This window comes from Manis pentadactyla, chromosome 3 (genome assembly GCF_030020395.1).
Source record: "Manis pentadactyla isolate mManPen7 chromosome 3, mManPen7.hap1, whole genome shotgun sequence".
NCBI classification, from domain to species: Eukaryota; Metazoa; Chordata; class Mammalia; order Pholidota; family Manidae; genus Manis; species Manis pentadactyla.
In genome coordinates, this window is record NC_080021.1 from 48,427,228 (window position 1) to 48,452,928 (window position 25,701).

General features: G+C 37.5%; 1 protein-coding gene across 1 annotated transcript in view; it reads right to left on the reverse strand.

The window, feature by feature from the left end:
• The window catches only part of SLC26A7 (solute carrier family 26 member 7), a 113,052-nt gene that overhangs the window by 39,098 nt on the left and 48,253 nt on the right, over window positions 1-25,701 (reverse strand). The window contains exons 5-8 of the mRNA XM_057497903.1: window positions 12,112-12,264; window positions 9,100-9,182; window positions 6,848-6,995; window positions 4,682-4,795 (exon numbers count right to left, since the gene is read on the reverse strand). Of these exons, the coding sequence (XP_057353886.1) occupies window positions 4,682-4,795; window positions 6,848-6,995; window positions 9,100-9,182; window positions 12,112-12,264 (498 nt within the window). The remainder of the gene's footprint in view (window positions 1-4,681; window positions 4,796-6,847; window positions 6,996-9,099; window positions 9,183-12,111; window positions 12,265-25,701) is intronic.

A 25,701-nucleotide genomic window follows, 5' to 3' on the forward strand; every position in this document is an offset into this window, starting at 1 on the left:
AGTACTGAAAGGCTTTATCATCAACTCACTTGTATGTAAAATGGGACTAAATTCACTAACATAGCCACAAGCGGCTCTTGATAATTTGAAATGTGGCTAGTTTGTACTAAGACATGCTGTAAATGAAAAATAAACAACAGATTTTGAAGCTTTAGTACAAAAAGAATGTAAAATATATCATCAATCACTTCTAGATTGATTCTTCATTGAACCAATATTTTGACTCTATTGGGTGAATCCAAATATATTATAAATTTAGTTTTCTGAGTTTTTCTACCTTTAAAAATATGACAGTTTAAATTATCTATGTGTGTGTGGCTCATATTTCTACATGGCTCATATTTTTGTTTCTATGGGACAATACTTCTCTAAAGTCTATGATCTTAAGCCTGGTTTCAAGTTTGATTTTCCCACCTTCAAGTACACTGTATCAAGTCCCAGTAAAAATGCCTGGCTTGACCTGTCCCCTTTAACGTCAGCAAAACTGACTAGTTTTGTCATTATTGATACTTTCAGTTTTCATTTTTTATATTATTTTTATTTCTTTTATTTTGGTATCATTGCTGTACAGTTACTTGAACAACATTATAGTTACTAGACTCCCCCTATTATCAAGTCCCCACCACATACCCCATTACAGTCACTGTCCATCAGCATAGTAAGATGCTATAGAATCATTACTTGTCTTCTCTGTGTTATACTGTCTTTCCCGTGTCCCCCCCACAACCTTATGTGTGCTAATCCTAATGCCCCTTTTTTCCCCCCTTATCCCTCCCTTCCCCCCCATCTTCCCCAGTCCCTTTCCCTTTTTGTAACTGTTAGTCCATTCTTGGATTCTGTGAGTCTGCTGCTGTTTTGTGCCTTCAGTTTTTGCTTTGATCTTATACTCCACAGATGAGTAAAATCATGTGATACTTGTCTTTCTCCGCCTGGCTTATTTCAGTGAACATAATACCCTCTAGCCCCATCTATGTTGTTGCAAATGGTAGGATTTGTTTTCTTCTTATGGCTGAATAATATTCCATTGTGTATATGTACCACATCTTCTTTATCCATTCATCTACTGATGGACACTTAGGTTGCTTCCATTTCTTGGCTACTGTAAATAGTGCTGCAATAAACATAGGGGTACATATGTCTTTTTGAAACTGGGCTCCTGCATTCTTAGGGTAAATTCCTAGGAGTGGAATTCCTGGGTCAAATGGTATTTCTATTTTGAGTTTTTTGAGGAACCTCCATGCTGCTTTCCACAATGGTTGAACTAATTTACATTCCCACCAGCAGTGTAGGAGGCTTCCCTTTTCTCCACATCCTCGCCAACATTTGCTGTTTGTCTTTGATGATGGCTATCCTAACTGGTGTGAGGTGATATCTCATTGTGGTTTTAATTTGCATTTCTTCATTTTTCTTTTTTTTTTTTCATTTTAATTTATTTTTCTTTCTCATTCATTTTTTCTGCACATAGTTACTGAATGACTACTCTGTTCTGGGTCCTGGGCTAGGCACTGTGTATATCATAAAGCAGAAACAGCCCTGTTTTCGGAGTTTAAGTCAGGAGTATAAGGCAAATATCAATCATACAATCACCCTGATGAATGTTTCATGTCCAACAGAGCTATGGACTCTGAAGAAAAGCACAGAGCCAGAGGTGAGGTCTGAAGAACGGGAGGGGTGAACGCACAGGGCAAGGGAGGCAGCCCGCAGGGAGGCAGGGCCACCTGGCGTGAAAGCTGAGGGTGGGGTCGAGAGCAGCCTAAGGTAAGGCTGTACAAGGGAGCGCTCAGCACCTTGTAGGGACCATAAACCCTGAGTTCTAAGGCCTACACAAAGCTTTTCAGGGTTTTCTGACAAGACCATATTTACATTCTAAAAAGATAGCTTTCTACAGATAGTGCTATTTCTGGATAAGAAAGAGTCAATTGGAGAATTAGTTAACAAATCTAAGGTGGTTTCCACTTTTCCTTTGATTGATTATCATTAGCCTAAAAGTGGGGTTTTACATCTTCTAGATTAATTTCCTGGGTATAAGTCTAGTCCCTAAGAGATACAGAGCCATTTAAGGGGTTGTTTTGTGAAAAGTCTTATCACATAGAAAACTGATTTCACAATTTTTATTTAGAATAAAACATTTAAGACTTGGCTTACCCAGTGCCTTCTTCAAATCATGTCAGTTAGCAGTTATACCCACATAAACTTAACAGTTGCAGTGTTAAAGGTCTAAAATGACTATCATGGGAAAGCATCTCGATTTGGGTATGCACATTAAATTAGATTCCTTCTCTGTGAAATTTTAATGGGAATTGTTGAACAGATTAGAGATCATCCCAACAAGCAAAACAGTATGCAAATATTCTGCTGCTGACCTTTGTCTCCCTGAATGAGTGTTTTGTTAGATTTCTTTCATTTATTCTGAAGTCTGATGAATACCATACAGAAAATAACTCTTAAGTGAAAAGTCTTTAGAAAAGTTTCTGTCATTCTAATCATTCAACTGTGTGGCCTCCAGAACAGAAAAGAGAAGGGCACCTCTCCATCCCTATTCTTTTGGTTGAACAAATTTTTGCCAATTCAAATTTTTTTAAAAGGTTTAAAATATAACTAAGCATTTTCTCGATGTATTCTTTTTTAGACATTCAATACTGAAAGTTACAAAGATTAATCAGATGGTTTTATTATTACTAAAATAGTAATTAGAAAAGGAATAAATGCCTAAGAAACCCCAGATATGGGACACACTCAAGTTGAGAGACCTCACAGATTCTATTCCAACCTTCTCTGTTCGTGTGATGGATGAAGATGCTAACTAGCTCAGGATTCCCAGCAAGTTGGAGGGCACCTTGGACTGAAAATTGCCTTGGTGCCTCCCGACCAAACGAGGATGTTTTAATATTAAATGTTAAACAAGTGTTCTGAAAACATTTTGTTATAATAAGGGTACTTAATAATAAAATCAATGATAATTATTAACATTGAAGGAGTATTGATCTGGGGCTCAGGAGTTGTACTGAATCAGCATGCACTAACTCATTTAATCCTTGTAGCAATTACTTTAGCAGCTGAGTCAACTCAGGCTAGAGAGACTTAGGCTAGTAACGATAAATTACTTGTGCAAAATCACCCAACCACTGGTGGTGGATTCAGAACTTAGGCCAGGTTCCGGAAGCCATGCCCTTAACCGTTCACTGTACTTACCTTGCCTCAACTAGGTAAGCACAGAACTAGCCATGAAGAGAGGAACTCTTAGTAATTTCATCCTTACTAGAAACCAGGTGGAAAGTAACTTAGATTCCCAGAATTATATGGGTAGGAAAGTCTTCAGAGTAAGGGATGAAACTAGAGTACAGTATGTATTAAACATTCACATTTAGACCACAAACATTTAAGAGTACAGTTTGCAAAAATGTTTATGCTGATACATTTGATGAACCTAAACTTGAAATCACTGTGTAAAAATCAAACTGTCATGTGAAACAAGGTTGAATGAGGATTTCATATCTTAGCTGATGACTTGTGGCAATTATTCATCAAATTATTATATATTCAGAATTTGTTGCTGTTTTCTTTCTGCTCCATGGTACATTCATCAATCATTTTATTAGTTTTATGCTATATTTTAATGTCTGTTTACCCATCTTTCTCTTGCCACCTGTCAAGAACCATATCATATCAAATGTATTCTTCTACAACCCCCCAAAAGGATTAATATATAAGTCCTTATAAGGGCTACTAATGAATGTCTGAACTACCACATAAAATGTTTTATAAATTCTCATACAATTCCAATTTTAAACAAACATGAATGGTTTTCATAGTGGTTAACTGTTAATGTTTACTTCCTATTTTAACATACACATGAATTTTCTCATGTAGAACGTTGGTTAAAAGCACAAGATTTAGAGTAAATCTATCTGGGCTCAAATCCCAGCTCTGCCTGCGCCAGCTCTGTGACCTAGGTAAGTTACTTTAACCCTCTTTTCCTCAACTTTCTCACAGGAAACTGAGAATAACAGCTATACCTCTTTCATAGAGATACCTAAAGGGTTAAATGAGTTCACTTATTTAAAAAGCATGACACACAATGCCTAGCACATAACTCAGCATATGCTTCCTCAACCACCTCACCACAACATCGTTATTATCATCGTCATCTTACCAGTACCCAGCATAACAGCTGGTATATAACACGCTTTCAATGAATGTCAAATTTGAGTTCCTAACAATATATAAAAATTATTTCTTTAAACTAAAATGCACAGGTATCTTATTACTCATTTATATATTTTTACATCTCTATGAACACGAATTTCAGTCTCAAAAACTGATTTTGCATATAACTGATTTCATTTTATTTAAAGGAAGTGAACAAAAATGGAAATTTTTCAAACTGGTTAGATTAGCAAAAAACAAAATCAGAGGCACCACTAGAGGGAGCTTTGGTTCAAAGGTTGTCAATAGTAAAGCTGCCATAGGTACAGTATTTTCGATCTGCTCAGTATATCATTCATTTTCCAGAGGATCATTCATATGAAAGAAAAGAGAGACAGACTTCTCTAAAACTGGTTAGAAAAACGTTGAAGAAGTAAACATTTTCAGAACTTTAGAGAGAAGCTCCCTCTTCCCACTCGCCGAGGAAGAGAGTAAAGGCCCCAGTTCCTTTGCTGCTGATGAGTAATAAGGTTACCTGTGTCTTTGCTCCAGTGCCATACAGGCCAGCGGTCCTGCCCATTGCAGCAGCACTTGGTATACAGAAGAAAAATGATGGAATCACATTGCTGAGGCCATGGGCCAAAAATTCCTACAAGATGGATAATAGGAGAATATATCATTTCTTACAATCAACTTTTAGAACCCCCAGATACAACTTGTAAAAGAACGAGGTTTGTCTTCAATTTCTGTTCTCTCCAGTGGTTATTATTTAAACATTATAATATATATATAACTAACATTATTTGAATGCTTACAATGAACCTGAAACTGTTCTAAGCATTTTGCTCATTTAATCCTCATACCCTTAATAGGGAAGTACAAGGTATTCATTATCTCTGTTGCCAATTTTTCCTCTATCTTTCAAGCCACTACAATCAAGGGTTTTGTTCCCACTCTACCAATGACCTCCACAATGCTAAATGCAATGGTTAATCCGTACCTTACCAGACCTAAAAGCAGCATTAGATTTAGTTGCTCACTTCCTTCTCCTTAAAGGCTCCTTCTAATTTCTTCTAGGACCTCATACCCTTCTGGTCCCTCCTACCTCCCTGGCCACCACTTCTTAATTTTCTTTGTGGTTCCCTCTATTCTAGTCAACCACAAATATTGGGCAATTTTTCTTCTCTCTCTAATCTTAGCTACCTATGTACACATTGACAACTCCCAAATTTATTATCTCCAGGCTGGACCACTCTTCTGAACTTCAGACTCATGCAATGAACCTGCTACCCAGCATGTTCATTTGGAGAGCTAACAGGTGTCCCAAACTGAACTAAATCTTGCTATTGCTTTCTACCACCCCCAGTCTGGTCTTCCACATTCTTCTGCATCTCAAGTTCCAATTGTGTGATCCAAAAACATTAGAGATGTTTTTGACTCCTTCCACTTGTCCCAGATGGCATCCACACCCAACCCAGAGTATCTCCACTCCTTATTTCCATTGCTACATCCTGGTCCAAGTCACCAAATGTCACCTGGATTACTGCAAAAACCTCCTAATGTTTTCCTACTTCTACTGTTGCCAGTGAACAACACAGACAAACACCTGGTCCTCACAGAGCTGATGTCCTAGTGAGGGAATGCTGACAATAAACAAGACGAATATGGGAAGCAAAGCAGAGGAAGGAGTGGAAGAATGTAGAGTTTAGGACTTTAGCTTGCCAAGGAAGGCCTCCCAGAGAAGGAAACATTTGAATAAAGGAGGTATGCAGATATCTGGGGAAGCTGAGTTCCTGGAAAAGGGAACAGCAAGCGCAAATGTCCTAAGCCAGAAACATGACTAGAGGGTTCAAAGAAAAGCAAAGCAGTAATATAACTAAAACAGATCATGAAAGGAATATGAGAGCAGAGGGGAAAAGGGATGGCAGCAGGTTACATAGGGCCTTGTAAACCTTGGTAATGAGGCTTTTCATCTGAGTACAGTGGGAAGCCTCTTGAGAGGTTCTGAGATGAGAAGAGGCATGGTCTGTGTTGGGCATTGTTGTGGCTCTTGTTCCTATGTCAGTGCCTGGCACAAAGTAGGGTTCAATACACACCTGTTGTATGAGTAAACCTGTTTGTTTACAGATGTCAAAACTGGGGCACAGAAACAATTAAGGGCATGTAGAGTCAGAGCGAGATGAGACATAGGTAATCTGGCATTCAAAACCACTATTTCACAGCTGTTTCTGCAGACCTGTGCAGGAATATAAAACCATGGGCCTTGAAACAAGACTCTGAAGTAAATTCAGAAATATGATCAATAAAATCTTCGCCTTTTGGTATTACAAGAATAGACCTTCACATTCTACAGTTTTTTATTAAGAAGAGTAATCTTAGTGTTATTTGGATTTTGAAATCCATGATTTTTGAAAGTCAGCATGCAAAAATAAATATATATAGATTCTTTCCTAAAAGCCAATCAAAATAAACATAAAAACATCTCCCTCTGTAAAATATTTTTTAAGTGTAATATAAACAGACCCATAAAGCCCAAATTTTCAGCTTTCTATGAATGATTTAGAGATTATTTTTATTTTTATTTTTCTAACCATTCTTGCTGTACACTTGGGAAAGTTGTACTTTTTGTAAATGCTACATTTCCAGGTTCTGAGAGAACAATGATACAGTCGCTGTGGAGAGGGGCTGGGGCATACTCCACCTGGTTGTCATCAACTGAATATTTGAATTTCTTGGCAGATCCTTGAGCAAGAGCCAGTGAGGCCACATAGCCTACAAGCGCCACTCCAAAAGCTTCAGTGATCACCGCTGAGAGGACGCGCATCGGGGGAGCTCTAGGCGGAGGAATTCTGTGGAAACAAAGCTCATCTTGAAGTCATCAACTTTCATGTAATTTCTGTAACAACTTGCAATGAATTCAACTGTGGTAATGACTCTGAAGTTTACATAGTATAAATGAAATGCCCAGGAGAAAACCACGCAGGCTTGCCCTTAGAAGCCCTTTGTTTTCAACATTATTTAGCAGACAAGCAAAATCACAAGGGACACCACAGAGACATCTTCCTGCGTTTAACTGGCATTTCTACTGAGAGAATTTAGGTTGTTCCACAGAAAGTCTGACTTGACAAAATGTCCTGTATCAAAGCAACAGCAAATCTGAAGGGTTCTTTCACTCTAATCTTTGCAAATATATTTGGCTGGTGTTAGAGACTGTATTTCCTGCCGTGGACACTACAGTGTTGTATGCAAACACTAGTTTACTGTGAGCTACAATTCCTGAGCTAATCCCTAAATTTGCTATTGAGTTCATCATCTTAATTACATTTTTAACTTGTTCCTTTCACAGTATATTTAACTGTGTATTATGTATGCTAAGGAAAATATATATAAAGACTCCATGTACTGTTATAAAAATAGGACCACAGTTAGCTGTTTCTCAGTTTTAAGGAGCTCTTTAAAGTATTTCTTTCAGCTAATATGGAGTCATTGTCTTACTGTTTTGAAAAGCACTCAAGCCCAAGGATCATCATTTATTTGTCCCTGATGATGCTTTGGAAGACCTGCCTCCCTTTCAAAAAAAAAAAAAATCCCTCTAGGGCAAAAGTAGAAGAAAAAGATAATTCATATTGATTTAATAACTAGCCTGGAAGTAGAACAGTCAGCCTTTCGTATTAGCTGTTTCATTTAATTCTCACAAGCACCACTAACGCCCCGTATAAATGAGAAAACATTTCGAGAAAGGTTAGGTAATGTATCTAAATTGCTGTGAATGGTAGAGCTTGGATTCAATCTCAGCTCCATCTCTTTCCAAAGCTACACTCTCCCTGTGGTTCCTTAAGAGTATGGATCTGGGAAGGTCACTCAAAGGAGAACTAGAGCACATAGAGAGGCATGACTTTTTTTTACCCACTTACCAAAGTTTATCCCCAAGCCTAAGTGATTTGTGTCATTACAGGCTCTACAGTATATGAAATACAAAAGTGCTGCCATTTCAAAGTATAAGAACTTTTGTTTCACGGGAATTGAACTTTTGCATAATTATTAACAGCAACTAACTGACTTAGAAAGAATCGATACACTGACCTGCGAAGGTGGAGTAAAGAACCCTTTAGAAAAAACCCCAGTTGATTCAGGTAATTACCATCAGCCTGTATCTGCTTAAATGCTAAAGACAGGATTAAAAAAAAAATTATCTTTTTACTCTCTGAGAATTTTTCCATTGTTTCTCCATCTTAATGTAGTTAGAGACCAAAAGTTGGGACTGGAAATATGGAGGATTCAACAATAGTCACTTTGCCCTAAATTTATAAATACTTGTGTACACTAAGCCCATTAAAAGGGAATAACCCAGAAGACACTCTTCTCTTCCCTGAGATGTCTTTCTTTTCTTTCAGGCTATACTTGGAACAACCTTTTGCCCTTTTAGAGTAAATACTTCCTCGTGTTACCCTTCCTCCTAGTGTCCAGAGGAAGGCTTTCAGAAGGGAGGGAACCACGCTTCTCCTCCACTTCAGTCCTCTCTCACCACTACATGTGGCTCAAGCCTATGGATTTGCTATTTCCCTTGATGCTTGTGTATTTCCACTATGTTTTAAGGAAAATAAAAATAGTCATAAGAATGTGTGAATGGAATAGGGAAGCCTACATCAAGAGCACAGAGTCTAATTTGGAAATTCAGTATCTTCCATGTTTTTCAAATAACACCTTTGTAAATATTTCCCAAATCTTTTACCCGAAGCAATGTTCTCTAAAATATTTGTCTACTTTCCTAGTAATCGGTAAACAGCCTAAGAAGTTACTCTTTCTCTGTGTATTGTTTCTATCATTTTCAAAAAGGAATAAATTAGACCTTTGTCCTATACGGGCCTTTGAAAGAAGTGAAATACATACCCACCTACCCCAAGTCCCTTCCTCCATCAATAAAAAAATAAAGAAAAACAGAGACAACGTTACCCCTTTGGAATATGACCAACTACTTCGAATCCATATGTGTCCTCCATGTTGGTACAGTAACAAACAAATGAAGCAGCAATGATCTGTGTGGTTCCATTTGAAAAATGAGAAGAAAATTATTACTGACCCCCTCAAACACCCTACATTATTTTCAAAGGCAAACACACTGTTCACATGTCCCAAGAATAATACAGCAGTTGCACAGATTTTTAGAAATTAAAATGTTAAAAATAAAAATTCCCTCCAAGTCTTGAAAGCATTTAATGTGTAGTCTTGAAAATTGAATGGCATCCAATACTCTAGCTTTTCTAATATCCTTCCCAATTGTGTCAACCCAATAGTGTCTGATTTTGAAGGGAAGCAGAACACAGAATAGAGGAGTGTGGTTCTGTGTGGGTGGGTGGATGCCAGATACTACGATCCAACCTAAATACTTGTCTCTCATGACATGAAGGGATGCTTCACAACACAGCATACTTTCCCTCCATGACAGCAACCTCTCAAAGAGATTGAGGTAATGTATCCATATTTCTGATATAGGCTAGTAGTCAATGATTTATCATCTCCTTGAATAATTTTGAGCTTTTACTATTTCTTGAATAAAATATGCTAGTTATAATATATTGGACTCCATGTTTTAAAAATTACCTCCATGGAGTCGCAGGTGCCCTAGGCTCTATTATATGATATGTAGTATATGATATATGATAAGCAAAGTGACATGTTCTCTGCCTATACCCATAAACACCTTTAAAGTATATGTTCAGAACAAAGTTCAGCCTTTGCTTTATCATTGGTGCCACCCAAATGTTTTCCATTCATTTTCAAATTATCTTTTCATTCTACTGATAATTTTAATAGGTACTAGAAATTTCATACAATTATGGTATCAGTATCAGTTTGGAACTGATTTATGTATGGCCAGAGACAAAGACATAACAAAACACTAGCAAAAAAAGGAATATCTAGCAATTAACTCCCCAAAATATTATTTTACAGGGATTTTTCCTATATATTTCTCTTCTCTGTGATGATATTCAACTGAATTTACAGAGATTTTTAAAACATCAAATATATTTAAAGAGCTAAACAGCCTTTTAAAAGGTAACAAAATTGTACAGGTTATATATACTGTTGAACTTTATAAATATTGTGATATAATAGTACTTTCTAACAAAGATAGTAGTAGTTAAAAATTCACGCTATTAGCTGAGAATCAGAAGTATTAGCATATTCAAAAACTCCTAAACCAATTAAAAATTTCAGTTGCTAAAACTGTAATGTGATATTTAGATCAGGTCAGAAAACACATTGTGAGCTTAAAAGAAAATATACCACAGCCACAACATCTTGGATTCTTATTGAAAATGGAGGAATATATGATGTTCAGTACCATAGACAGTATTAAATTAAACAACCTGAGTCATTGAATTGGTCTCTCAGAGAGGGTCTTAGACTTCCTTAGACGTTTGGAGCTTGAATACTGGCAGGGTTATCCATACACATGCATACGAACCCCCCTGGAGGTGGCACAGGGAGGAGGAGGAGGAGAATGGGCAGTGCTAGGGACTGGCCCTCCCAAGGTGCCACATTCTGGCAGAACTCAAAGTAGTAGAATCCTCTATTCAACCTGCCTTTCAAGGTAATCATTAAGGTGTTTTAGTCAAGACAGGAAAAGAACACCTGTTTAACATTTTGATGAATAACTTCTAAGTATTTAGGCTTGCATTAGTACTTTTGCCTTGGGTCTTGCAAATATTAGGGACAACACTGCATGAGGATTACCTTCAGTTTCTTTAATAAGGATAATTCTTACTATTATTGTACTGAATATATAAGCAACTTTCTTATTACTAACTCTAGGGTCTTTTCCCCTAAGGTTATATTCAATCTTTAGTTTCATGAAATTTATGTAAATATCATATCCCAAAATATAATAAGCATTTCTGAATACCTACAGGACTTTGAAATAAAATGGTACATTTCACAGTTGTTGCTGTGAAAACAAATAATCGTAGTACCCTCCACTTTTATTTGAGATACAGACACATTACATGGATGGCGTATGTTAAATATATCTCCACAAATTATCAAGACAGAATCACACAAGGCCTAGCTAGGGAGAGGGGCTGTCCAGCTGAGTTCAACAGAAATGAGTCAGATCCCTTAGGGATGGTTTTCAATGTGCTGGCCCTTTACATTCACATTAACCTATACCATCTTAACAGCATGAAGGGATATTTCAATAGGTGAAATTATTTAGACCGCACATGTCATATACACATATAACCTAGAGACCACTGAAAAAGCCAATTAATGATAAGCTAGTGGATTGTGATTGCGTTAACATCTCATTTTCAACTTACTGTTTCACTTACTTAAGAGTTCCCATGAGAGGCTCTTAAAACTTCAAAATGTATTTTTTTATATCATAAGCTTTTGGAACAACACATAATTGATTGCCTTGCCAGATACAACAACAAAAAAATCATAGAGAACCAGCTCTGGCCAGTGAAAATTATGAGTATCCTTTCAATAAAGCAAAATTAGGTCAGTAAAAAAGTGCTAATAAGTCTACCAACCATTAGTGTACATTTGTCAATTAATGATATTCCTCTGCATATCTTAAAGTAATGCAGCAATAAAAAGTAATCTCTCACTTTTTATTACTTTACAGAGGATCAAGCCAGAGATCTTTAGAGTCTCACCCTTAGATATGTCTCCTTACTTAAAATCTTAGGCTACATGTTCTCTTATTTATGTAAAAAAAAATTACAAGCATATGAGAAATGCTATATAAATTAAAAACATGTGTGCCTCCTTTTTAAAATTATTGACTCAAAATGTTTCCTGTTCTTACATTAATATATAGCTACGCAAATTAGCCCTACCTTAATGAGAGACAGGAATAGCTATGGGTTACTGCAGACAACATAGTGAGCCTCAGCAGGTTACCCCCAGCAACTGGCAAGCATTGTAGGGCAGAATGCTAAATGCTGATTTCATACTTACCAAAACTAAATCGACAGGAAGAACAACTTTAATTTTCCTTTTAAACTGTTCATTCAGCTCTTTAACCAGAACAAGTACTACAATGCTCAGCAAGGATAAGAGCAGTGCTTCCAGTCGGACAGACTTGATGTTTTCAAAGACATAGGCATAGATCTATAGTGATGAGGAAAAATATTAACAAAACTCAGGGTCACCCACAACATACTAACATCAAAATCTGGCTCCATATGAATTCACTGATGTTTTGCAAAAATGTATCAAGCGGTGGGGAGTGAAAAGGTGGGGCACAGAAGGGTGGTCGTGCTCACATAGGGCAAAGCTATGACTCATTTGCATGGACAAAATTGCCTTGTCCTTGATTCTTCCACCACACTCAGTGTTTGCTCCTTCCTCTGTAAGGACACTACTAGGAAGACGCTTTCAGTTCCTTTCCAGACATTTCAATGGACACAGATACTAAAACTTGTTAGCTACATGCAGATTCATCACTAGGAGCAGTGAGGGGACCACAGGCTCCCTGAACCCCACCACTCTTCCTCAAACCCCAGAATTAAACAAAGACCCTATCTATGGAGATATTTGGAAAGTTAACAGCTCTGCACAAAGAGATGTTTGTGTTTATCAGTACCTTCCACATTCTCTCTTATGAAGATACCTAACTTGTATAATTGTAGCAGTTTAAATAGTTTTAAATGCTTATCTTCAATATGTCTCTTAATTCCTCCTTCCTTGGAACATGATTTTTATAAACTCTTTTCTATTTGTTCACAACAGATTTCTCAAGTCTAGTTTCAGGTAGTAAAAACTAGTTTTCACTTTAGCACATGGGCTACTGTTACAGTAGCCCAAATTGTTGGTATCTTTTCAGCATCTCAGATGTAAGTGAGCACAAAAATAATAGGTCAAAATGTTATATAGACAATGGATCAAAATGTCTACAAAAACATTATGTAGACAATGTTCTTTAGCATCTCTTAAAATTCTGCTTGGTAGGTTACCCAATCAAAGGACTCAACCTATATGGTCCAGACATCAGGAATATGCCTGGTATAAAAGAAGTACATCAGCTTATCCAAACTTGAATTCTATATATTGAACATTATCATTAATACTGTGACTCTTTCAAACACCACAAAACAATTGTACTCAGTTAAATTGGAGCCTGGCTGGGTGAAAATGATCAGAATAACATAGGTAATTGAGAATCCCCTTTTGTTCACACAGTTAAAACAAAACAGAACAAAATAAACCCACTAGTTGTGTAATCAGATACATTGAGCAATAATTAGGTGTCAGAGAGATTTACTTGTTATCTTTTTTACTATATTCTATTTTATTCTACACTACTTGGAAAGAAAATTAGGTACTACAATATCATAGTTACCTGAGATGCAGACAATATTTTTTATTCTCTATGTTGTGGATGATAATTGTTCACAGAATTCCTATAGCAAGTGAAGGAACAAGTTTCATTTCTCATAGTTACCCCTTACTCAAAGCCCAGGACAAAAACCCAAAATGCTACTCTGTGAAATACATTTTTATATTAATATAGGGATGGGATTAAAGGGATGTCAAGAAAATTTTGTCTAAATACGTAACTTGCATGATCCAAGGATAAAACTGAGAATACCATTCAGGTAATTCGTCAAGAAAATAACAAACATCCAAATATTTTAAAGCATTTAGAGGATTGTTCTTTCTGTTTTATCCGTGGCATTGAAAGTATGCCTGGACAGTGCCTGTGTAAGAAAGAAGGGAAATATGCAAAACTCACAAACCATACCAAATCTGCTATAATATGCATTTTGAGACCATGTGTTTGCAGTAATAAAAATGACCACCCCAGAATGAAAGGAATAAGAAAAGCTCCCAGGGTTTTTTATTGTCTGTCTGGATTAAACTACAACTTGTAGAGCAGAACATGTCTCACAAGATGCTCAAGAAGAACATGGGGGTGGGCAGAGGCCATTACAACCAGCATAAAGAACACTATAGAAGAGCTGGCTGGTGAGGAGGGTCTCCCTAAGCTCTGTCATGTGGACCCAGGCAGAGACGTCACAGCTAAAGCCAGCTGGTAGGAGCTGGACGGCATATGGGGACAGAGAGGGGGACAGGAACAAGGATGCACACACACACACGCTCATTTAATATAGCTCTAGGCATCTTAACCACACGTTAAAATTTCTCAGTTTTAGTTTAAACCCAGTCGTCTGAGTGTGCCATCACACAGTAAGCTTCGGTAGATAAAAATTCCTATTGAAGATCATCATTTGTTTCCCAGACCTCAGAGAAGGAAAAGACAGTTTATATGTGTACAGATAAATAAGTAAGCTATTTCATCATAACTAATCAATCTGTTTAATAAAATAGGGGTTTAGCTCATTTTGAGACTATAATACTACTAGTTCTTTAAATTGATCATTTTAACTTGACATAAAATGAAAAATACTCATTATGTATAAAGAAATCCATTTTGAGATATTTCAAGGAATAAAAATAGTCTATCCATAGTACATATATGGCTTCTTATTATATCCTTTAGAGAGGAGACTTTACAAAGCACTTAATGGACATTTACACATATACATCTTATTTATGAAATGTGTTTTTATCTGATTCAGCCATTTATAATGTTTTTTTTCTACTGATGGATTCTCAGCTCCTAGAATATTGTCTAGTAGATAGAATGCACTCAGCTAATATTGTTAAATGAGTGTATACTTTGCTCTAACATAGTATTAGTAACAATAAATCTGTATATAAGAGTAGATTTCACCTTGAATAAGCAGAATGACCAGGAGAGGAAGGACCCAGACTCTGGTTTTCTCACTATCAATACTTGGGCTATGTCATGTTAAGGAGGTTTGTACTTATCATTTATTCTTTCATTCAACATGTTTATTGAGGTTCTATTTTGTGCAAGGTACTGAGCTAAATCAAAGCTACTATTGCAGTAAATTTCAGGTAATTCATTTTGATATATTCCATTTGCTCCAAATAATCAGGGTTTTAATAACTTTACTTTTATAAGAATGAAGCAAAATCCAAAGCTAAAAAACAACCTCATATTCAGGATTTAGTTTTTAAAAACAACAATAAAGGAGATCATACCCATTCAACGATTTCTCATTGTACAACTAACTGTTACTGAAGTTCTAAACAAGACCCTACATAGAAACACTTGTACACAGGAGAAAAATCTAAATTGTGTCCATTCTCTTAAATTCCATGAGGCAAAGAGAAAGAGAAAGTTCTTAAATGTTTAGAAATATTAACATGTGTTAAGAACTAAATGGACTTGCTGTTCAATCCTCAATTAACCAGAAATTTCTATCAAACAAAATATCCATTTCATCAGCATTCTAGTTGCTCTAGGTTTTGCTATAATTAAATCTCCTACAGAAAAAATGATTTGAATGTTTTAAGTGTATAATGAGATCATTGATAATTCTTCAGTAGCAATGATGAGTGTATTTTTTAATTATCTATAAAGGGATCACATAGAATATTATAATACACATTTCTATGCCAAAGATAACATGTAAACCCTACAGTATTATTATTTATCATTCCTATGCTATCTTTGTATTAAGACTGTCATGAATAGGTTTGTGTTTCACTAGAGAAACAGAGTAATAGTACAATCGCAAACACTAATAAATCTGTTATCATGCAGCTATATAGTACGTATAAAGTACTAATCTGCAATCTATGAGTGTTAATTTCCAATATACAACTGAGTCAGTCATCAACCACAAAACCAGGAATATCTGCAGAGAAAAATGGTAACATTCATACACGGTTGCTACCATATATTCAGACTTTGGTCTGAAAACACATTTGGCATAATCTGTGCACAATCATTATGTTCAAAATCCCACCACAAGTGCCCTTATAAGAGACAGAAAAGGAGAAGAGGCGAACGCCATGGGGAAGGCCTGTGGGGATAGCGACGTAGTTTAATGTGATGCAGTGCAAGCCAAGGAAGGCACGGAGCCACCAAAGCAGAAGACGAGAGGGATTCTCCCCCTGAACCTGTGGCAGGAGGATGGCTCTGCTGACACCTTGATTTTGGACTTCGGGCCTTCAGAACTGTGAGAATACATTTCTGCATGTTAAATCACCAGGTCTGCGGTAATTTGTTACAATAGCCAAGTGATACTAACACAGTTGTGAGGTCAAATGTCTCTCACTCCTGAGATAACTCAAAGGGGGTGTTATGGACTCAGCTGAATTCCCCTAACTTTCATATGCTGAAGACCTAATTCCCGGTAGCTCATAATGTGACTGTACTTGAAGAAAGGGCCTTTCAGAGTTAAGTGAGTTAAAATGAGGACAATGGGATGGACCCTAATCCTATGTGACCAGAGTCTCTCTGGAAAGAGATTAAGGCATTCAGAGGAACGCCAGGGATGCACAAGGAACTTCCACAGGAAAGAAGAGGCAGGAGGTGGCCATCTGTGAGCCAAGGAGAGAGGACTCGGAGGAAATCATTCCTGCTGGCACTTCGATCTTTGACTTCCAGAAATGTGAGAAAATAAATTTCCATTGTTTAAGTCCCCCAGTCTCTGGCAATCTGTTATGGCAGTCCTAGCAAACTAACAGAGCGGACAAAGGGGACTGAAATATACCCTAGTAAATTCCCTCCTCTCCAAGTTAATCAATATGAAAGTATTTTAAAGCACCAAATAAACAGAAACTTTCCAGCAATAGTTACTACAAGATAAGTACCATTAAGAGAGACAGCCAACTGATTATCTGTCACAGATAAATAGGCTGATGTGGTTGATAGCTGTGGTAAGGATTTCGACTACAGTGCCTAACAAAGGCCATGTTTAGAAGATACTTGTCAGAGCCCAAAATCAACCAGCTGAACACACTCCTTCTACAGATGTAGAGGACAAGGCCCCTAAGACAGCTGACTAATCCTGGCTGACGTGGCTTCTGAGTGAGAGTCAGGCCTATGACACAGGGTCCCTGAACTTTAGACCAAAATGGTCACCATCTTACCAATGCCTCCCTCACTGTTATCTTCTTTCAGTCCAGCAAATGACTTTTCCAAACTTCCCTGGTGCTTCATTTTCCCCTGGGATATGGAGGGAAGGCGCTGCCCCTTAGAAGGGGGACCACCATGGAGCAGGAGTCTTTGATTTTGGTTGTTAGTGATGGGATTTAACAACATCAGATGTTTAGGGAAACAAGGTCTTACCTAACCCAACCTATGCCTTCAATATCAGCAGCAGAATCATGACAGCACGAGGGAAGCAGTAAAGCCTTTCAACTTGACTCCAAAAGCTGTGAGTAGAGGGACCATGGCTGTTTTTTCTTAACACATCCATACTTGGTGAAATTATACCTGTATCTATATGCTGAGTTTGCCTTAGTTCCTTCTCTCCACCCTGAATAGAGAGGAATTTTCATATTTTTCCTACCAAAAACAGATGGGAGAAGGACAGATATGGGTAGAAAGAATAGGAGATACTGCTTAAACTTATCCCTTTCTGTAAGATTGGGGGAACAAAGGCACAAGGCTAACCATCTTACATGTAGTGATTCATTTAATTTTCCAGTTAATACAAGGTGAATGTTATTTCTCCTTCACTCTATCACGTTATCCACCTTTAATTACACTACCAGTTTTCCCTCATTAGCACTCTCTGAGATTATATTGCTCACCAATTTGTTTGTCTATGTCCTCCTGCCCTACTTCACATCCCTCTTCAGTACTTCAGTAAAACTCCATGGGAACAAGGATGTTATTTCTCAACTACATACTCAATGCCTCTGAGGTGGTCAATTAACATTTGTTGATTAAGTCTATTCTAATGGCTCATGAATTAAGGATGCATACTAATCTCTTCCCATCCATGTGTAGTTTGTAAAATCTCTCTAGATCATTCTGCTGAACATTTCTGGCTTTGAAGCTTCACATTTAGTCCAGCTCTCCCACTTTGCAGGTGAGAAGACGGGAAGTCTTCTGTCAGCCCTGGTTTTGTTCTTTAAGGCAGCTTTCACATCCTTGGAGACTTTAAACATGAGCCACAGTTGCCCAGACACACCCTCTCCCTGTCCTAACTTGTTTTCAACTTGATTATATTTGAGTTCCACCTCTAAGCAGACCTAGATTCCTGCTCAGGGACCCCCTAAAGGCTCATCTGATCCTTCCCAAATTGATGTTGGTGCAAGTTTTCTTTATTCTTAAGAATTTGATGTCTCCTTTAAACTTTGCCTACAAATCATTGTATTATTAAACATTTTAGAAAGTGTACTGTAGAGATCAAGCAGCCCAAATCCCTCTCCTTGCTCACACAGATAGAAAAAATGGAAGAAATTTAAGCTGAAATCTCAACTCCAAGCTGGGTTTTCCTGAGTACAAACAAAACCCCAAAAGGAAGAAAAAAAACACTACATTATTTTCTACATCATCATATACAAGTTTTGATCAGTAACTCCTTACAACTGGAAATAAATCCACTCACTACTGCTTTAAGATAAATTAAGCCTCCAAACACAATGTTACCTAGAGGAAGTATGATATGTTAAACGCTAAAGGCAACATAGGTGCACAAAACTCACAAAGTGCACGACCACGTATTAAGGCCCAGGTGGCCCCCAGCCATCCCTTGTTTAGAAAACTGAGTTTAATTTGAATTACTTGAGCACTGGCTTTTGCGGTGATACATTTTTTTAGTGAATTGTGGGGGATGGAAAGAGCTTAGCCCAAAATGGTTGAGCTGCAAAAATATTTGCCTTCTTATTTAGAATTTTAAAGAAACATTTGTTACAAATTCCCATATAATTGCTCCGTACCATGTTTTCTGTCCCCTGTTATCACTGATTGAATCAAGCTGTAGATGATCATTCCTTTCCTTTCCCCTTCAATTTATTCTGTCCACTTTTCAGGATATATTGAACATTCACAACAGAAATGTCACAGTAACTGTGGAGAAGATATGGGCTTTCGTAAACCACCAAAGTGTGTTCTTGATTCAGAAACCCCAGAGGGCCTAGGTCTTCAAAGTAGATTTGTTCTCCACATATAAACCTCATTTGTACATATTTAATTGTGATCTCATTCTCTATAAAAGAAACTGTTTCACTGGCTCTGATTTCTTTCTGACATTTCTATCCCATTTTAACATTCTTGGTCCTTCTTTGCAGCCTTCGGGGGTGTTCAGACTAGCAAAGTGCTTTGCTTGTTCTTCAGGGGTGGGGGTGGGAATGAAACTGTTTTCAGTTCTGAAAGTTCTTATTTTTAAGGAAGGAAATAAAAACTTCCAAGAAGGGTAATTGAGTATATTGCCAAGCTTGCCTTACGTCCTTGGGTTTAATGTACAGAATTGTACATAATTATTTAGAACAGTACTCATATAAAGCTATGCCAGTGAAACTAGCTTTGCCAAATTTATCAGGCTGAGACACTGGCGCCATCTCAAAGAAACCCACATGTGCTATTATGAATAGGAATTTTTGTAATTTTTATTGTGTCTTTTAGGGAGAACATCCTCTCTAATAAAAAGATATGTCATCATTTCTCAGTTTTCAAAAATAATTTTTTTATTCTAGAGAAGAATTAAACTTTTCCCTCTTTTCTGTGGGGGAACCAATGTCAGTCAAACACAGTTGAACAACAGGAATAAAATAATTTACCTGGTGATCCAGGATCTCAAGATGAAAGTGACTTCTGTAATATTATTGTTTCTGCTTATTTTTAAGTATATTGCAGTACTGTGGATAATTTATTAAACATATTTATAACTGCTTGGAGGGTGGTGGGGTTTGAGCTGAATAGAAGGAGATTTTTTTTAATAAAAATAACTTGAAAAACATAATGCTTCTTCAGTTCTCATGATGAAGCCTTATTAGCACCATATGTATATTTTTTAAGTTCTATAAATTTTGAAGTCATCTCTACAAGTTGCAAAAAGAGATATACCTTTGTTTATTGTTTAGCTTTGTTTATCTGAGTAAGAACCTCTACAGAGGAAAAGCATTAGTCACCTATGGCTTACATAGCGTTTTTTAAAAATCTGTAATTTGTTCCCTCCAACTATTCATTATGAGGTACAAAGATAATGGCTTCCATTTAATGAACACCTAGTGTGTTCAGGCATTTTATTTGGGAATGAATCCCAATAGATATAATTATCACCAATTTATAGAGCAGGCAACATGAAGTCAAAGATCCTTGGTTTTGGTCAAGGCTAGGGCTGTGATCTGAATCTGGGTGGCTCAGATTCTAAAGTTCTCTGTCCTGTTGCCTCTTTCTAAGAAAAAGAAAAGCCAGATCAATTAGCATCTACTTGATTGTATAGGCCCTAATATGATCGCTACAGCTAAAAGTTAACTAAGAGAAAAAACTAATTTTTGCCCAATATATAACTGAAGAAGAATGTGCAGTACATCCAAGTTCATTAAGAAAGAGCCATCCTTTTAAAAGAAAGATAGTTTCATTAGAAATATGTCAGTTTTGTATGAAGCGGTTTAGGAAGACTAAACTAAAAACATGAATTAGACCTAATTCCACCCACTTTTCTTGGGATTACAGAGGAGTCATGACAGTGTTCCAGAGGCCCCCTTTGGGGGTATAAAGACCCCAGAAACTCTGAGAGAGGTTCTGGTTGTCAGTTTTCAGCTAGAGGGGAAAAGGTGACCACTGAGGTTAACTGGTATGGGTGGCATGTGCTCTGCTTGGCAGATACAGAAAAGGGAAACGCATTATACCATGCCTACTTCTAAAGACCTGTTGGAGGTCTGCTCTATAATCTGACAGGGCAGAACTGAGCATATACCACTACCTAAGCCTGATTCAAACTGCTCCCTAAACATGTTCTCCTGAGGCAAAAACATCTGCCAACCCAGAGCAGCCAAAGGAATGGATATTTTAGCTATTTGAACTAGAGAATTAGATTCTCTTAGTAGCACAGTCAGGCTTCCCACAGGAAGAAAATACTTTAGAATCTATCACAGTGGCAGAAGATACCCCAACCTGCAGTGCCCTAAGAACAGGATAAAAGAAGGCTGTGTTTTCTCTCAAAGTCTATAGTAAACATTGCTACTCTCAGAATTAATTAATAGGCATTTTGATTGGCCAAACCTGAATTCTTGTTAGAAAAATTAGTGTTCCAGCTAGATTATTAGGAGTGGTGACTGGCTTATTGTGCCAAAGTCTCAAATGCTCTAGATATTAATTGATATTCCAAGGTACATCAGTAACATAGTCTTTATCTCTCATCATCCTGAGTAGCTTTCAAAAAGGATGTAACAGTTGTGGAAACTCAGAAACAGGATACATAGTGAAAAATCTCAATAATGTGTTAATTCACTCTGCTCTAGGTTCTTTGACCTAATGGCCAAGGCCTCTGTTTTGTCCTCTTTTCCATGCCTCTGGGCCGAGCTCTTCTTGCTCCATCACATCCCACCTAAATGATCCAGGGGCAAGTTGAGATATACATTATCATCTTCCGATTCTTTTTCTAACTACACCAATGCTCACTCCAAATGTCCCAGTATAACCTGTGTATGATGCCAAATTTATTTCTTAATCTAATGCTCAGATTACAGTTTTTGACATTGAATTATCAGCATGCATTTTGACACCTGGCAAAGAACCAAAGCACCATTGCAACCTAGCAGCCTAGCAGTGCAGGGCTCTGTGACACTGACAAGCAAGAGCAAGTTTTCTTCATGTTCCTCTTACACAAAGCATAGCCATTTCCACCAACTGAATATTGTGATTTTAAAGTGGGCCATCTATAGGATACAAAATTAATACATAGAAATCTGTTGCTTTCCTATACACTAATGATGAACTAGCAGAAAGAGAAATCAGGAAAACAATTCCATTCACAATTGCATCAAAAAGAATAAAATATCTAGGAATAAACCTAACCAAGGAAGTAATTACCTATACCCTGAAAACTATAAGATACTCTTAAGAGAAATTAAAGAGGGCACTAACAAATGGAAACTCATCCCATGCTCTTGGCTAGGAAGAATTCATATTGTCAAAATGGCCATTCTGCCTAAAGCAATAAACAGATTCAATGCAACCCCCATCAAAATACCAACAGCATTCTTCAATGAACTGTAACAAATAGTTCTAAAATTTATATGGAACCACAAAAGACTCTGAATAGCCAAAGCAATCCTGAGAAGGAAGAATAAAGTGGGGGGGATCTCACTCCCCAACTTCAAGCTCTACTACAAAGCCACAGTAATCAAGACAATTTGCTACTGGCACAAGAACAGGCCCACAGACCAGTGGAACAGAATAGAGAGTCCAGATATTAACCCAAACATATATGGTCAATTAATATATGATAAAGGAGCTATGGACATACAATGGGGAAATGACTGCCTCTTCAACAGCTGGTGTTGGCAAAACTGGACAGCTACATGTAAGAGAATGAAACTGGACCACTGTCTAACCCCATACACAAAAGTAAATTCAATATGGATCAAAGACCTGAATATAAGTCATGAAACTATAAAACTCTTAGGAAAAAACATAGGCAAAAATCTCTTGGATATAAACATGAGCAACTTCTTCATGAAGATATCTCCCTGGGCAAGTGAAACAAAAGCAAAAATGAACAAGTGGGCCTATATCAAGCTGAAAAGCTTCTGTACAGCAAAGGATACCACCAATAGAAAAAAAGGAATCCTGAAGTATGGGAGAATATATTCATAAATGACAGATCCGATGAAGGGTTGACATCAAAAATATATAAAGAGCTCACACACCTCAACAAACTAAAAGCAAATAATCCAATTAAAATATGGGCACAGGATCTGAACAGACACTTCTCCAAAGAAGAAATTCAGATGGCCAACAGACACATGAAAAGATGCTCCACATTGCTAATCATCAGAGAAATGCAAATTAAAGCCACAATGAGATATCACCTCACACCAGTAAGGATGGCCACCATCCAAAAGACAAACAACAACAAATGTTGGCAAGGTTGTGGAGAAAGGGGAACCCTCCTACACTGCTGGTGGGAATGTAAATTAGTTCAACCATTGTAGAAAGCAGTATGGAGGTTCCTCAAAAAACTCAAAATAGAAATACCATTTGACCCAGGAATTTCACTCCTAGGAATTTACCCTAAGAATGCAGCAGCCCAGTTTGATAAAAGACATATGCACCCCTATGTTTATCACAGCACTACTTACAATAGCCAAGAAATGGAAGCAACCTAAGTGTCCATCAGTAGATGAATGGATAAATAAGATGTGGTACATATACACAATGGAATATTATTCAGCCATAAGAAGAAAACAAATCCTACCATTTGCAACAACATGGATGGGGCTAGAGGCTCAGTGAAATAAGCAAGGCAGAAAAAGACAAGTATCAAATGATTTCACTCATCTGTGGAGTATAAGAACAAAGAAAAAAACTGAAGGAGCAAAACAGTAGCAGACTCACAGAACCCAAAAATGGACTAACAGTTACCAAATTGAAAGGGACTGGAGAGGTTGAGTGGGAAGGGAGGGATAAGGGTAAAAAAAATAAAAAGGGGCATTACTATTAGTAGACATAATGTGGCCGGGGGCGGGGCACAGGGAGGGTTGTACAACACAGAGAAGACAAGTAGTGATTCTATAGCATCTTACTATGCTGATGGACAGTGACTGTAATGGGGTATGTGGGGGGGACTTGGTGATGGGTGAGTCTAGTAAGCATAATGTTCCTCATGTAATTGTAGATTAATGATACCAAAATAAAAATAAATAAATAAATAAATAGAAAGTGAACTAAAGTGGGTTGTCTAAAAGTATTTCTAAATCTAATTCCATTCAGTGTGAGGTCCTTACAATGGATTCCCCAAGAGCCACACAGTGTTTGACCTACAAGGCAAAGATAAAGCAGCTTTCAGTTTACCTCACAAGAAAACAAAATGAAAAAAGAAACCATACATTAAACACTTCATTGTAGCTCTTTATGCGCATGGCCACCAAAGAAATAAGCTGAAAGACTAAATGTTGTTCTCATATCAGCTTCTTTTAGCACAACTAGTGAAAAGAGGGATGATCATTTGTGCATGTGAGTATGACTGAAAGGCCAATTTGTGACCTGCTCACATTTCCTCACATGGGGCATGCACAGATGAGCATGCCATCCCCAGGCAGGAGGTCAAGGCGGAATCTAGCACTGATTTGGTTCTGTTGTGCAGACCTGGGGTCACCTAAAGTCTCAACTTGTCCAGTCATCTAACAGCTTACAGCTACTCAGGTCTGCTTTTGTTTGATCTGGAGCTTACAATTATATTGCTTCCAGGCCCAGTGCCAGTGTTGTTATTTAGCTTTAAGCTTTCTTGTAATATGAATGAGTCATTGAGCAGGATGTTAACCTAAATAACAAAAATTCGGAACCAGCTTCCAGCTCTATGTAGCTAATTACTATATTAACTACTTTACCAATTAATAAAAGAAACATACATTTAAACAGACAAGTGATATAATTTTTCACATATCAAAATGGTAAATTTAAAAAATAGCAATAATCAGAGTTGACAATGATAAAGTAGGGTAAAATATTAATTGGTACAACTTTTCAGATTGGAAAAGTTCTTGTTGTCAAGCAGCTGCCTTTGGCGAGGTCTCTTCCTGAGCAGTAGGTGAAACCTCAGCCTGGACAGGAGATGGTTCTTGACTGATTGAGAAAGAATTCTCAAACAGGTCAGACAAGTGTAAGTAAGAAAAATTAATTAATTTGGGAGTAGCAGTGAATGGCAGCAGCTATGCAGGCAACTGACAGCAAAGAGGGACAGAGGGAGGAAAGGGAAATTCACTGAACTCCTGCTCAGCATAGGGCAGATCCCATGCCAATTCCTGAAGCCAGAGTCACATGACAGCCAGTATCTGCTTGCATCTGCATGGTGTGGGAAATAAGCCTTTACCACTCCAGGATTTGGGGAAGCCATTGAGCACTGGATGGAATGAGATTATGTTCTGAAAACTTTTCAAAGGCAAAGAAAGGAGATTTTCAGGCAGGCTACTAAACACCATGATCATACAGTCCTATCCCAGTCACTTAGGCAATGGAAACTTGCAAACCCAAATCAGAGATCTTAGTAGCCCTTCCCCAAGTGTCTTAAGTAGAATAGAGAGAGTGAAGACTAGTGCTTAAGCCTAGAAAGTTAAATGCTAACCCCCCAAGGAGCTTGGAAATGCACAGAGACAAAATGCAGTAAGCTGAGCATAAAGAAGTCTTTATTTAAGGCAAAGTACACATTCAAAGAAAAAGGAGTGCAGGCAACCTCAGAAAGGAGGCACACTTAAAAGCTTAGAATTCCGTCACTAAAGGATTTCAAGGATGAGGCAAAGGGCCAGGGGCGAGTGTAGGCTTGACCTGTGATGTCTGTCTCCGGTGAGAGACATTATGTCATTATCCATACTCAGTCCTCTAGTTATTCTGTAAGATAAACTTAACACAGGAATTTATTGATCCTGTTCTTCCCCAAGATAGTGGTTTCCCTCAAGTAGTGGAAACATACCATTTAGGACTGCTTGCCTTGTCTTAAGATTGGGTCATTGTTGTCTTATTGGCTGATTTCCATAAAATATGTTAGGAATCTT